Source organism: Zonotrichia leucophrys, chromosome 2 (assembly GCF_028769735.1).
Source record: "Zonotrichia leucophrys gambelii isolate GWCS_2022_RI chromosome 2, RI_Zleu_2.0, whole genome shotgun sequence".
NCBI classification, from domain to species: Eukaryota; Metazoa; Chordata; class Aves; order Passeriformes; family Passerellidae; genus Zonotrichia; species Zonotrichia leucophrys.
In genome coordinates, this window is record NC_088171.1 from 129,343,493 (window position 1) to 129,358,481 (window position 14,989).

The 14,989-nt window shown below is 44.8% G+C and overlaps 1 protein-coding gene across 4 annotated transcripts in view; it reads right to left on the reverse strand.

Annotated features, from left to right (window-relative positions):
* The window catches only part of GRHL2 (grainyhead like transcription factor 2), a 64,912-nt gene extending 50,391 nt beyond the window's left edge, over positions 1-14,521 (reverse strand). For all 4 annotated transcript variants that reach the window (XM_064706405.1, XM_064706403.1, XM_064706404.1 and 1 more), the window contains exons 1-2: positions 14,237-14,521; positions 1,487-1,676 (exon numbers count right to left, since the gene is read on the reverse strand). In XM_064706405.1, the coding sequence (XP_064562475.1) occupies positions 1,487-1,676; positions 14,237-14,256 (210 nt within the window). In that variant the 5' untranslated portion in view covers positions 14,257-14,521. The remainder of the gene's footprint in view (positions 1-1,486; positions 1,677-14,236) is intronic.
* Positions 14,522-14,989: the final 468 nt, after the last annotated feature.

The window sequence follows — 14,989 nt, forward strand, 5'->3', positions numbered from 1 at the left end:
TTTTATTCCTATTTAAGACAAAAATATATATGATTGAATACTGGAAATGGTTTTTAGATGTTAATCCCACCTTATTCCATCTGAACCCCAAGTCTTTAGCAACTACCTGGAACAAGGAGCAGATATGTCTTTTAGAACATGGTTTTGAGAAGGAAAAGGGGTATTTTCTGGTTTTATTACAAAAATCCATCAGATAATGAACTGCTACATACAAAGGTATTACTAAGACAGAAGCCAGTACTCCAGATGCTCATAGACATCCTGAATTTTATGTATCCATATTAATTTCAAAGACTCTGGCACTGTGGTAACTATGTCAAGCAGAGAAAAGGACCTTTTTGTCTTTCTCACTGGGAACAGTTTTCTCTACTGACAACAACACACAAAAGCAAGGAATACAATCAGCAAAGCAATTAACACAATATTTAACCATAAGGCTGGTATATGACATCTTCCCTACAATCCCTTCTCCTGAACACTCAATTAATGTCACAGAAATTAAAAAGAGGAGTCCATTCATTAAAGCATTTATACTAATAAATACTAAAAGAATAGGTTTTTAATTCCCATTCCTGTTACTTCTTCAGGAATTACAAGGGGACCTGGCATTGCTGTGCTGGCTTTCACAGATCATCTGTCCAAGGCAGCCATAGCTGATTTCAGGGATATGGAGATAGTTGCAGTGAAATGAATTTCACACTCTAGTGCTTGGGAGTCAACACTGATTCTGTTTGCAGACTACCAAGGGGTCAGCATGGGCTTCAAAATGACATTTTTGCATTACACAGAGATGCATTCTCTAGGATTCTCCTCTGATTTCAGCAAAAATCTCAAATACAGATTTCCTTAAACACTATGAAATATATATATATAAAAAAAAAAGTTACCAAAATTGTATGTAAAGCCCTGGGTTTAGAACATGACAAACTGAAACTACATCCGTGCTTTTCCTGTAAACTGACTTAGATCTCTGGCTCTGCGTCCAGCTTCATTTCTGTCCTGCAAACTGCCAGTGCAAGGGCTAGCCCTCACTGTGTGTTTGTATACAGCCTACTGCAATCATTATACAAACAAAAATAACATGGGAAATTGTCAGATGAGAGATACCCCAGTTAAAGAGCAAACTAAAACATGTGTGGAATGAACCAGAAAAGCAGACAAATGTACAGATGGACAAGGCCTCCCCTTTTACACTTAAGTATTTCAAGTATCATCCAATGTCCTTGCAAAGGAAGAACACTATGCTCAAAAAAACCCCATGGTATAAAATTTAATATGGGAATTCTGAGATTGTTTTTTTTCTCTCTAGAATTAAATACATCAAAACAGTTTCAGACAGGCTTCCTGTAACATAATGGGTGCATGATGGGAACATTAGAGAGAAAAGAAGATGCAGTGACTTTTGTCTTTGAAAACTGGTTCTTTTGTTCCTCTTAGAGTGGTCCCTGCTAGTGCAGCAGGGAGGGATAATGACAGAATTACCTACTTTATAATAGTCATACAATAGGCCAAGAGCAGCAGCACTGTCCTCATCACCATTTATGCTCATCATAGCCTTGGTAGCTGCTGTTAGGGGATTCTCCAAATACGACTTCCAGGCTTCATCTTCACTGGTGTAGGCTCGTCTGGTGTTGAATGAAGTGTCATTTGGCACTAAGGCCACAAGTCGCTTGTTACTGCATAGACAGGAAGAATAAAATTGTGATCCAGAAGGGATTACTTTATTCACAAGGCATGGTAAAGAACATCAAATAGCTCATTTAAAGTTATATGATTACATCAAGCAAGCATCTCTGTATTACACTTGGTGACATAAATATTTATCAGTATTAGCTATCTTCAGTACTTAAAAAAAAACATTCAATTGTGTGCAGATCTTGTGATAATAATTCAAATTTATTTTTGCTAATATACAAATAGAGTTACAAAAATATTTTAAAACTATTTGGAAAAAAATGAAGCAACAATATAAGAGCATTCAGCCCCAGTATTCTTGTTATGCATACACTTGATTAGGGGAAAAAACGTGACATTTAACTGACATAAGACATGAATGAAAAACAAGAAAAAGCATCTAATACTAATCTAGGGTTCACCTAAACAGAGTATAGTTCAGGATTTATTAAGTGGGTACACCTTAAAATTAAGCTATTCTCTGCTTTTAGAATGCAACTTGTCAGTAATTTCAGAGAAGTTTTTTGTACCAGAACATGAGCAATAGGTCCAGTGGATGGAACAGAAGTAAACATATTTGGTCTCGATTCACACTTTATCACTCACCACATCTAATTACAAACCCATGGTAACCAGACCATTAGTGAGTGGCATTTGCAGCCAAAGCAGTTTCCTCCAGCCTGAAAGTGGTACAAACTGACCAGTGCCCGCGTATACTGCATGAGAAGCTACTGCGCCACAGCTATGGCTGAAATTTCCAGTATCATGGAAATACAAACGAAGATAATAGCACCTCCCTTTGCAAACTGTTCAATAAACTTATTGATAAAATAACCGCATTAAAAAAAAAGTTGCATAAGATAGTAGGCAAATAGATTAGGCATTGAAATAGTGGAGTGAGGAGTGTGCTGCTCTATGGGTGTTACAAGAGCACTGTCAAGGATTGTGGCTCAACTTAGAATTATGACAACAAAACTTTTAACACATTACACCTTACAAATGCAAAAGTTGCAGAGATGGTATTGTAACTAAATATACCAACTGGTAAAACTAGTAGTTATCCTGGTGACCTTCATAAAACACTTTTTGCCATCTTCCACATAAAAGCCAGTTTAGTAGTCAGCCTCGTCTTTCTGTTCTGCCTTACCTGCACCAGTGCCAGCTTCACAGATCTAACCCAACCAACTGCTGCTGTTGCACAGAGAGCGGCATTTAAACTGCGCAAACAAGACTTCTATTTGTTTTCCGAAATAGGATTTGATAAAAGCACAACTGAACCCACACAGTAAATGCTCTCAGATGCTGGGAGCATGCTTTGCCTGGCCCCAAGCTGCAGTGACCGGCACCTTGGGGTAGTACCGCAAGCGGTAGAACTCCGCAGCGGTGCAAATCCAACCTGCAAAGTGCATGCTCCAGTGCTTGAGGAAGAAGAGGGGGATGGTGGAGATTATAATCTCTATGGTACAGAGCACTGTTTACAAGTTTCTTTATTTAATGAAAAACAAAATAATCCATCTGGTACACAGAGCACAATTTTATGAGCTCTGGGGGGGAAGAGAGCATTTCATACCTTCATATCAGAAAATACAGCCAATTACAGTACTGGTTTTATTTTCCTTTCATATAAAGTAACTGGATTTTTGAAAACTACCTTTTTGTTTGGTTGGTTTTTTGTTATTGACAACACTTCTTCCTGGCCTTTTCCTGAAGATTTTTGTCTTGTTTTCACATATACATTTGTGTTGTTACAGGTTTGCTTCAGCAAGTGTAGCTGAGCATAAACTAGGAGTCTAAGGAAATACACAGGCAACTGCTAGGTCTGCCTGTCTTTTCAATACCTTATTGTTAGCAACTCAAATCAGATTTGCAACAGCCCTGCTGTTTGTGCCAAAGGTAGCTGAGGGCCTGTTTCCACTCTGGAGTAGTCAATTCTCCCTGGCTCAGATGCAATTATTCCAAGCAAGGATTCTCCTTTCCTCAACAAAGCTCCCCTTCAGCTAAATCTGGGCTGCTTCACCGCATAGGCAGCTGCCCATTGCAACGCACAAAATCCCGCTCACCCTTCCTCCTGTAGCAGTCTTCCCTTAAAATCAATAACTGCCTTTTGTTCTGAGCACTCACAGTGTGCAACAGTCATAACTGATTTATGAGCACCACAGTCAGACAGCACGATCCCTTTAAAAACACCTTTTATGACCTGGGCTGTGCTTGTCTGTAAAAATGCTGGAGGGGAGGAGTCAATCTCTGTTGCTCTAACTTAGCCAAGATGATCTTAAAGCAAGGATCAGAGTGCAGTCTCTCAGAGGTGCGCATCTGACTGTCTTCGGGAGAAGCCAAAGCAAAGGGGATAAATGCTCTAGAAACAGCAACTCAGTAAGTAAGCAGTTGGGATGGTTGGAAAGGCACAAGTGCACAGACCTAGAGCCTTCCCAACATCTCTTCAGAGCGTGTTTTTTTTCTAAAACTCAGGTTTTCACGTTTGAAAATGAAGTATCTGTCTCCTTTGCTTTGAGAGATGGTCTGCAGCATAATCAACTGCCACACTCATTGTGTTTACTCTGCAAACAGACTGAAACAATAGCACTAAGAAAAATAAAAAACTTCCTCATCACCCCTATCCCTGTAATCAGCTCTGCAGGAGGTTAATGGTCAGAGCTAATTATCATGACTTAACATAGTCAATCATTTCAAAGATTATAGCCAAAGTAGTCAGCCAAAACAATTGGGCCCACTTAAAGAAAACTTCTCTATTAAATAAGGCCGTTTGGATGAGAGGGAGAGTTTCTCTGAAGAAATGAGACTAGTGCATGCACACACATTCCTTTTTGCACAACTGCTGAACCTCCTTGGACGATTTCAGCTAAATGTGACAGAGCAAAATCCTCCATAACCAGAGGAGATAAATACACTGTATTTTAATATACACCAAGAAAACCCAGCATCCTAAGTGAGGCTCCACACAGATAAGCTCCCTGTTCTTGTCAGTCATACTTCCATGCCAGGGCAGCCCCAGCTGTTCCAGCTGTGCAACTGATGACAGCTGGCAGCTGCTAGAGAGGAAAGTGACTCTGGTGGTACCTGGACCGTGTGGAAGACAAAGGGTGACACCTACAAGTAACAGCAATCCCACTGTAGAGCTGCCCTGACCATCCCAGAGGACAGAAAAGCCTAACTTGGAGCCTGCAATTAGTACATCCATAGATCTTTGAATCTTATCAAAAGCTGAAAATCCATCAGTGACCAATCCACCAAGAACTACACACTTAAGGAAAAAAGATAGGCCAAGATTGCAAGACGCCCACTCAACACACCAGCAAATACCTGCTGTAGCCCCAGGCACACCTAAAAACCTGCAAAAGAGCAGAGAACAAGAGCAACGCCTGCTGTGCCCATTCCCCACCCGGGCCAGCCCATCACTGCTCTATCTGGGAGTCAGGATGTGTGCTAACCAGAACTCAGCTGTGCAGGACACGCTGGTACAGGCTGAAAGTGCATCCTCGTTTTATCGTGGAGAAAGAGATGAAGAATTAGGATATTTTGTATCTAAAAAGTAAATGTTTCCTTTCAACTACCACTTGAGCTCCTCATGAATGCAAAATGTTTCCATTGTATTATGTCAAACAGTAGTAAGTGTGCAAGAATGAAAAGTATTTTCTGGGCAATGGTCTAGCTAGGAGCCAGATTGCTCTGACACGGGAGCATTTATGTCAAAACTAAAACTTCAGACGGCATTTATATTGCAAAATCTTCTTTTCTCTCCACTGCTTAGTAGAGATTTTCCTGTTCATAGCATCCAAAGTGATTTGTGTGTTTTCACAAGACATACATAAATTTTCCAGATTAACAGCAGTTACAGTGAATTTTTTGAACTTTTTTATAATTAAGACTATAGACTTTCATAAAATCTATACAAGTGTAGCATATAAATACAAAGATATCCAAAACTTTGTTTCGTTTCAGTTACTGCAATATAAATTGGAGAGGTACATTGTACTTAGCATCAATAATGCTAAATGGAAAAAGCCAGCCTTTCAAGCTCTTCCTTGGATTAAAGATAATGAACATACAAGAGCCAGTCCTTGAGGCTACAAAATCCTACTACAGGCAAATTCTCACCCAACTTGATGCAATTTGCAAATTAGCTCACAATGAATCACAACTGCCCATTAACACACTCATGAACAGTCGTAAAAGGCTTGGTGACCAGAGCTTCCTTTTTATTCAGAAACAAAGTGTCCTGCCTGCCAGTCCCCCAAATCCAGTTTTGATGCTCAAGAGCTTTCTTTTGAATTTGCAAAGCTCAAGCACTCCTCAACTTCTCAGCTGTATCTGCCACTGAACATAAAGCAGACTGAGGCAGCCATGCTGCATCAAGTCCATCTGCATCCTGCTGCATCATATGCTCGGCATTACATCCTGATCCAGTTGGAACTAGTGGGAAAGAAAGCCTCTTCCTACCTGCCCCACATCTTTTGCCTTGCTCAGGAAATTCAATCCTGAAATCCAAAGCAGATTGTTTAAACTGCCAAGGTGGGCACCCAGCTCAGGCATTTCCATTTTTAACTGTGGGGTATTGTTTTGATTGGTTTTTTCATTTCTTTTTCTTTTTTTTTTTTTTTTTCTGACATTGCATTTGTTCTTAAAAAAACAAAGTTACAATCAAGATGCTCCATGAATATACCTGCAGACTTCTTCACCCTGTGACAATGCAGGAAGACTTTCCCCTCCCTGCAGAGGCTAGGTGCTGGATGGGAACACACAAGCAATGTGTGTGAGGCAGGAGAACGGGAGAGATTCCAATTCCCAGGTTTCAGCCCAGGCCTGGCCTGCCCATTCTCACACAGGTGAGACAAAAGAGCACCAGGCACCTCTGCACACATTATCTGCAAACTGTTCCTTCAGGAGAAGGGATACAAGGCTTTGGTCCATACAGGTGTTATAAAACATCCAGAAATTTTAGCACTAGTCAAATAACTGGAAAAGGCAAGACAGACTCTCATCATCCTTGATCCCAGCCCAGCACATCAAGGTCATAGGATATTTATCATAACTCCTTGTTAGTTCCGTGATAAGAACGTGGCCAGGGCAACTGTCTGCAATCTGCAAATGCTGGGAGAAACGAATTCTAGCAAAACAAGATTCTAGCAAAGGGACCACTTCTGTTGCACACATGCATCACAGACATGCATCACACACCACAGGGCATTCTGGTCTTTCCTCCAGTGCAAAGTCAAAGAAATGGTGAACTTGTAGAGCACCCGTGTTTCATTTGGTGTGACAAAAGGTACAGAAGCATGCTCCAGACACATCCAAGAACCAGAAAACAGAGCAGAAGTTCCCACTCCAGTTTTGACACAAGAAAGAAGGTCAGAGTATGATCACGCACAAATATTTCAGTAGTTCTCAAACCCTCTGTAAGTTTATTTTACATTTACACAAATCTTAGTTCAGCTGTAAGACAACTATAAAACAGATCTAGAACAGATGTTCATGCAATTTGTCTTAAAACTAATGCACATACATATGAATTCACAAAAATGAAGTACTATGACCATTTAAAATGCAGGACAGATCCCACAGAAGCTGCGTAAGTTAAACTTCAGATTCCAGATATTAAACTTCTGCCTGAAGTATAAATCAAAGCTAGTCCTAGCACTTTAAACCAGTTGTTTCAAAGATTCTACCGCTTGTTTTGGCCCAAGTTTACTACCTTCAGAAAACTACTTTGCCTACTTGACATCAAATTAAAAACAAAACAAAAAACCAAAAACAAAACAAAATTTTAAAACCAAACAAACAAAACACCACAAAAAAAAAAAAAAAACCATAACTTGTGTGGGTCATTGCAAGTTTTGATTTATTTCATTAAAAAAACCTAAAAAAAAAACCAAAAAAGAAAAAAAACAAAAACAAAAAAAACCCAAAAAATCCGCCAAAACTTGAGACTCATCAGGATTTATTGCCAAAGGTATAATTAAATAGTCTCCAATACTGTTGTTTCAATTAGATAATAGAGTTCCGTAAAAACTACAAAGGAGCATAAATGTTTAATGAAGAGGAAATTTATAAATTATGGCCCATGTCTCTCAGCATTTTGTCTTTCAGAGCTGACAATCACATCATTCCCAGCACAACAGATCTCCAAAATGTACTTAGCCTAATCCAGTGACTATATAAATACAAAAATGAACTGAGAGTGAAGGAAAAAAAAAAAACAAAACACCAAATCATTTAGACCACCGGGAAACAAAAAGGCAAGATGCCCTCTGGCCCACAAGTCCATACCAAGGAATAAATTCCCATTAAAGAGGCTGAATAATTTTGCCTTCTAATGAATGCAAGTTTGGGACTCTTGCAATTTTGGTACAATTATACTTTTTGAGCGCAAGATGAATCTGAACAAGATTACACACGTGAAAGGATGAAAAGAAATTACCATTACTAAACGGTCTGAGAGGAAGTAAAAAAATATATTAAGAACAGCAACAATGAATGGCAAAACAGACCAGTTTAACAATTAGATGCCTAGTAGAAGTTTTATTTGTTTTTACTCTGAACCAAAATAACATGAGCATGCAGTAGTGATCAAGAGATTAGAACAAATAGGTGATTCATTAACATTGACAAAAAATTATTATTAACTATGTCAAAGAGGAAGTATGAAAAAGAAATCTGACACAAGGATTAAATACATACAATCTAGTTCAAGGAGGCAATTACTTACCCCTGGACAGACTTTTTATATCTTTGATTTCAGAGGCTTTTTTTTGTTTCACTTGTAATAAAATATTATTTCCACCAGATAATCTTGTGTTACTTGTGTTCTAAGGCTGTTGCTTTTATTAATTTTTTAATCATGACTAAGATCCTCAAAAAATGACAGGTTTCAGCACATTTGTAAAAAAATCAAAATGAGGAAAACCTGAAGCTCACAGCATTTCTGCAGGAGCTGACATTTGATCAGAATTAGCAATTATTCAGTAGCTTCATGGCAGGCCATGCTGTTTTCCTAAGAAGAGTACTTCATGTGCATAGCACCTGAGGTTGTTTTAGCTGACTTGAAGCAGGCTGTAAAATTAAAAACAGGTCATGACAAGGCTGCCCAGACCTCCTACAATTTAACCTGACCCTTGGCCCCGTGGTCCGTGTTCATTCACTGCTTCCACAGAGTTAATGGAAATGGAATCGTTTCTTCACTGATAGCACTGATTGCTTTTCCTTCAGGATATTAAACCTTTCATGTAGCTAGAAGGAAAACATGACTTGAACAAGTAAAGCTGGGAGTCAAGATTTCCCACAAACATTTTTTAAAAGCATACGAACCCAAAAATATACTTTATAGAACTACTTACATACATTATTAAGGAATATACCATTGCCTCCCCAAATAAGGAATATTAACAAATCTATATATAAAAGTACATAGCTATAAATAGATGAATATATATATAAAAGAAATCTATATATGTAATCTTTGATGTTTGAGACACTCTCAAGCTATAGATACATTACAATATTTGACTTCACAGTTCAGATGTATTTAATATGGTTTCCTTGGTTAAATATTGTGTAAGCAACTACTGTCTTTTTATTATGTCAGCACTGTAGAAGAAAAGAACAGTACCCCTGTATACGAAGATGTCTGAAGTAATTACTTCTTTTAACTAGCTAGTACTGTTCTAATCACTGATCAAAAAGCGAATGAAGATGCACCCCAGGATTAATTCCAAATCAGCATTTGAAAGTGCTATTTTGTGTATATACAAAGAACAGCAGCTTAATTTGCTGCTTCCTAATAAAAAAAATACTTAAGGTAACCACTGCACTGGATTAATATTCATGAAATGTTTGGCAACAAATGTCAACTGGTGTAATATCACTTCCCCTTCAGATGTCCTAGCCAAAACAGGGACAATGATGTCCCAGCTGACCTCTTCCACAGGGAAGAGGTTATGTGACCATTACAATCAACTTAAAGCGACCTGGGAAAATCCCCTCCCTCCTCCTCGGCTTTGATCTTCAGCCTGGTCTCAGACTCCAGCGCCAGAGAGACAGTAGTGCAAACAGCAAGTCCTAACCATTTGATACTCTTACTCCTCTTAGCTAAGCTTATGGTTGCAAGCTCTATGAGGTTCTGCACGCTGATTTTTTACCTTCCTTACCCAGAAATGGTTTTCTAGGGAACATCTGTGACAGTATGTCTGGCATTCAAAAAGCGCGAGAATCAAACACATCCAATTCCTGTTTCTGCATTCATTCCCAGATGAGAACACTTTGGAAAATTAATCTCACTGGATGCCCCAGACAGACAATCGGCTGAGGGGGGAAAAAAATCATTGATTTGTCACCTAATTGCTACTTAATATCTGCTGATGGAAAACGTGTTTGACCCTCAAAGAAAAAATTAAGAACAAAACACAGAATCACATTGTAAATGACAAAATGACAAACCCCCTTTCTGTTACAGCACTAGATGCTTAAGTTAAATATTATGAAGGCAGTAAATTTACATACTGAGGAGAAAAGAGTAAATCAAAATTACCCTGAGAAGAGCCCAATATCAACTTCTGCCACAGATACTACCAAGCAGCAAGCTGGATGTGAACATGCCTCCACTGACACATGACACATGGGAACAGGTCTGAACCCATTCCCACCTACGGGTTCCTCTCCACTCAGTTATTTACCTACAAGCACACGCTCTGCTGCAGAGCCAGGCTGCCCCAAAGCCTCCTTTATGTGGGCAGTGTGAGCATGCCCCAGCTCCCTGAGTGGCCCTGCACAGCCCGGGCTGTTGGGAGGCTGGCAGGGGGCAGGCAGGCAGCTGGCCAGCCCGCAGAGAGAGCCGGGGCAGCCAGCGTGCCGGGGCCTGCTACCAGCCTGCCCTTCCTGCAACTGCTGTCCCAGCCACCGGGGCCTTCACACGGCTCCGGGAGCAGCAGGGACACAACGGTGCCATTTACAAGACAGATCCCAAATGGTTGTGCAATTGCTGCTCCTCGTTCACAGAAGCGCTGTCAATTTCTAAAACCCAGTCAAGTTTCACAAGTAGCAAGCTCACTGATTTGCTCCACTAATGCACTAGAGCAGCAACTCTGGAGTTTTGTGTTTATCACATTTTTGTATACTACTAAGGAACAACTTTAGCCTATAAATGCAGAAATGTACCCAAGAATAATCTTTTCACCTTGCAAAAGGGATGCTCCCACCTTCCCACCCTGTGTCCCTCAGCCTCCCCCTCAAAGGATCTGGAAACTGGATAATAACAGAAGCAGCAGTACAGACCTAAAAAACAGAGCAGGAGGGGGACACATTTCCTTCTGCAGAGATTATAGTTTGAACAGTTATTTTCTTAACAGCTGCTATTTGCTTGCAGCCCTGCTGCATATGAACCTAGACCAATGAAAAATGGATGTCAAAAATAACACCAACTCTGAGCCAGTTCTCTAGCTGCACAACAGCCCTACTGACACAGCTGAAAGGTTGGAACAGAGGTAGGGACAAGTGGCCACAGCCCGCTTCAGTCGGTATTACCTCTAAAAAAACGCATGCGCAATCATGCCTTATCTCTCCTGACCCCAGAGTTTGTGGAAACAAGCAGACAAGACCCACTTTAGGCAGAAAGACTAAAGGGAAAGACAGGGAGATAGTACACCTATCTCAAGGATAATCTCCCCTTCCAAGCTCCTCAATTAGCATTAGAATCACACACCTGGCTCTTTAGCATTTTCACCTGTCCACCTCCACTACAGAAGCACTAAGAAGCTGTCCCCACTGCTCCCTCCCAAGACAGACACTGCAGGCAGCTCTGCGTAGTACAGAAAGGTCTATCACCTCTCCAGCAAGGTGAGTCCCACAGAATGTATTTTTCCACACCTTCTATATCCCCACCCGTGCTTAGTCCTCTACACCAGCACTTTAGCAGCACAAGCTCCACAAAAACACATCCAATGACTCTGACAAATTAACTGACTTCAAAATAATGAGCTCCACTCTCCAGTCTTGCCTGTAGGGAAGATCTAGTTTTAAGTAAAAGAAAGGCCATGTGGAGGAGAATAATGTACTCTCTGGATTAGGTTCTAATAGGATATAATTAGAACATAAAAGAAAAAAACACTACTGAAAACCCTCCCATGCAAACTCCTCACACCAGTCTATTATCTCGTTCCATCTGGTCATCTCTTCTGGAAACAAATGTATTTGTCTTCTCATGTTACACTTGTCTATAGAGGGCACAGGGGATTTCTTTACTCTTCATTTCCTTTTCAAACCCTTACCTATCACCTATAAATTCTCTAAACACCTTAACCAGAAACAGATCACAGGCATACCTGCAATGGAGCAAGTGCTGTTACCTGAGGTTGCGTGCTCTGCACTGCTCTTAAGTTCCTCACAGTGGTAACAGCAGCAGCACTACACAGAGCAGGGGATGAAGGGCATTAATCTCCAGCCTCAGTAGTTTACACCTTTGCCATATCGTTGCTGTTGGAAAGGAAGGATAGTCCAGTATCTCAGTAGCATCCCAGACCCAGCGGGAAACCACTTCAGCCCTAGTTTCTTACATGACTTAGATTTCTCTCCACTGTTTTTCTGATTCAAAGCCGACTGTGGAGCGAAGTTGCTCTTCTGACCCCCCCCACCTTTCGATATTCCCCTCCCACTCCCATTAACTGCCCTTGATCTGCCGCAGCCTAGTTTCTGGCTGCTGGAACTACTGGCAGCTAGACTTAGCCAGGAAGTAACTTCCAGGCCCCTTTCACCTTCACGCCGTTCTGGAACTGCCCATTGCTTTGGGATGCCCTCTATCACTGCTTATCAGCTCTTCCACAGGTAATTTGGTTCCCTCTCAACTGAACGACTGCTCTTTCAGCTACTCTTTCAGTCGCCCGCACCCCTCGGGGCTCTGTCGTTATTCCCTTCCTCGCACTTTAATCATTTACTGCGCTAATCTGGCCACCTAAGGCATTAGTTCCCATCCCAACTCAAACGAACTCCTAAATGCCACTCTCAGGTCCTACCCAAATCGGTTCAATTTCATGTCAGTAGCTACCTTCGTACAATCCCACTGTCAGCTGATGTTTGAAAAGGCCAGGCCTAATATTTTTGTTTACTCTTTCCCCTCTGAACCGTCCTATCCTGTCTCTTCCCTGTCGGGGCACCCAGCCCTGCTGTTTTCTTTCGGCCGGGTAATCTCCTTCTTTCACTCTTTGACAGGCAGGTTGTCACCAAGCCTCTCTCCAACCTCAGGCTCCTCCTCTCCACCTCCTCTGGCACAAAGGCTCTGGGCAGCCCAACCAGGGCCAGCACCTGAGCAACACCAAGCGTAGCCGAGATCACACCCGTGTTTGGGGCACTCCTACCCGCACCAGGGCAGCAGTGAAACAACATAGCCACCTCCCGCCCTCCATCTTCCTTACCCCGTAGCTCTCGCCAGCCGCCTCCTGCAGAAGCACTAATCACCCGAGCAGGGAAAATGGCCTTCCCGCCTGGCTGCCTCACGGCGCCTCGCCGAGCCACCCGCCGCCATGGCGGGAGCGCGGCATGGCCTGGGCGAGTCATTAACCGGGGGTCGGTAACCCAGCCCCGGCCTGGGCCGCTCGGCACCGGGCGCTGCCGGAGCCGCGGTGGCGGGAGCGGCGCACGCCGCGGCCTCCGCGCCCACCGACGGCGCTCCCCGTCGCGGGGACACCGAGCCCACCGCGGTCCTGCGGGCCCCGGGGGGCACACAGCACCACGGCCGGCGCCCCCGGGAGACAACGGGAGTACCCCCGCACCGCCGCTCTGTCCCGGCCTCGCTACCGCCAGGCCGGGCGGGAGAGGAGCTGCGGCGGGCCCGGGGCCGGCAGGAGCGGGAGGCTTCCCTCTCTTCTTCATCCTTCTCCTTCGGCCCCGCTACTGGGAAAGTTACTTTTTAACCCCGCCGGTCTCCGGGCAGCCGCGGGCCCGCCCGGGCGTCCCGCCGGGAAAACAAGGTCAGGACGGCGAGGCAGAAGGCGCCGCATGGAGCGGCCGGGGAGCACCTGGGCCGAGGCAGGGCCTTCCTCCCGCCGCCCGGGCCCCCTGCCCCGCCGGCCCCGGCCGAGGGGAGGAAGATGGCCGTCCCCGGCCCTCTGGGGATAAAAGCCCTTTGTTGCGCCAACACAAAAGCCAAGAAGCTCTTTACGTCCGAGGCCTTCGGCGGGCGGAGGCCGCTCCGCTCTTCCAGGGCGAGGAGCTCTCTGTCACGAAAAGCGACCCTCGAGGTGAGGGGGAAAAAAACAAAACAACACAAACAAATAAAGAAAACAAAACAAAAAAAACACCCTGAACTAAAAGGGAAGTTAAACAAATAATCGCGCAGCCCCACGGCCAGGCGGAGAGCGAGGTGCGGGGCCGCGAGCCGCAGCCTCGTCCTCGGGCTCTCCGGAGTGTCTGTGCGCCCGCTCCGGCGTCGCTGCAGGAGGGAGAAGAGGCAGAAGCGCCGTCCCGGCGGGTCCGCGTCCGCCACCGGCGAAAGGGAGCACGGCCAGCCCGGCGGGCCGGCCCGCACAGCGGGCGCAGCGGCGTGCCTGCGATCACTTACTTGTCCGTCTCTTGTGACATGTTTGATCCAATGAACTCTCTCCCCTTTTCCCGGTGCCTCCGTCTGCCTGGCGGAACTGGACTTTCAGGTCTGTGCAGGTGAAGGTGTGCGTGTGAACGCCCGAGACGGCAGAACCAGAGCTACTGGTAATTCTGCTTTCCTTCCCCCCCTCTCCCGGCTCCGCAGCCAGCCGCCGAGGCAGGACAGGTAGAGCCCCCTCCCCCTGGCATGTGGGGAGCGGCGGGGCTGGGGCGCCGGCGGGGCTCGGCACGGGAGAGCGGCCGGGCCGGGCGCGCACAGGTAACTTTCCCGAGCGGCGCTGGATTCTTTCACTAAAGGAGCGGGGAGAGGGACGAGCCGCGCGCTGATTGGGCGGCGCGGCCGCCAGGTGCGCTGCCATTGGCAGAGGCGCGCACAGGTGAGGAAGGAGCCGCCGCCGAGCGCCAGGTAACGAACGCAGCGCGCGCCCGCGCCGGGAGGCACCGCGGGGCCGCCGCCGGCGGGAACGGAACGGAAAGGAAAAGGGAAGGAAAAAAAAGAAAAGGGGAGCCGGCGCTCGGGCGGCGGGCCGCTCCACCGTCCAACAACGCCTCCTGTCCCGCCGCGGACGGAGGGGCCCGGGCGGCCGCGCTAAAGAGGCGAGGAGCGGCGCAGGGCCGAGGGTGCCCGTGGCGCTGAGGCTGCCCCTGCCGCGGTCCACCCGCCTCACCTGTCGGGTGTTCCGCGCCCGAAATGCCCGGCATCGCTGACCTG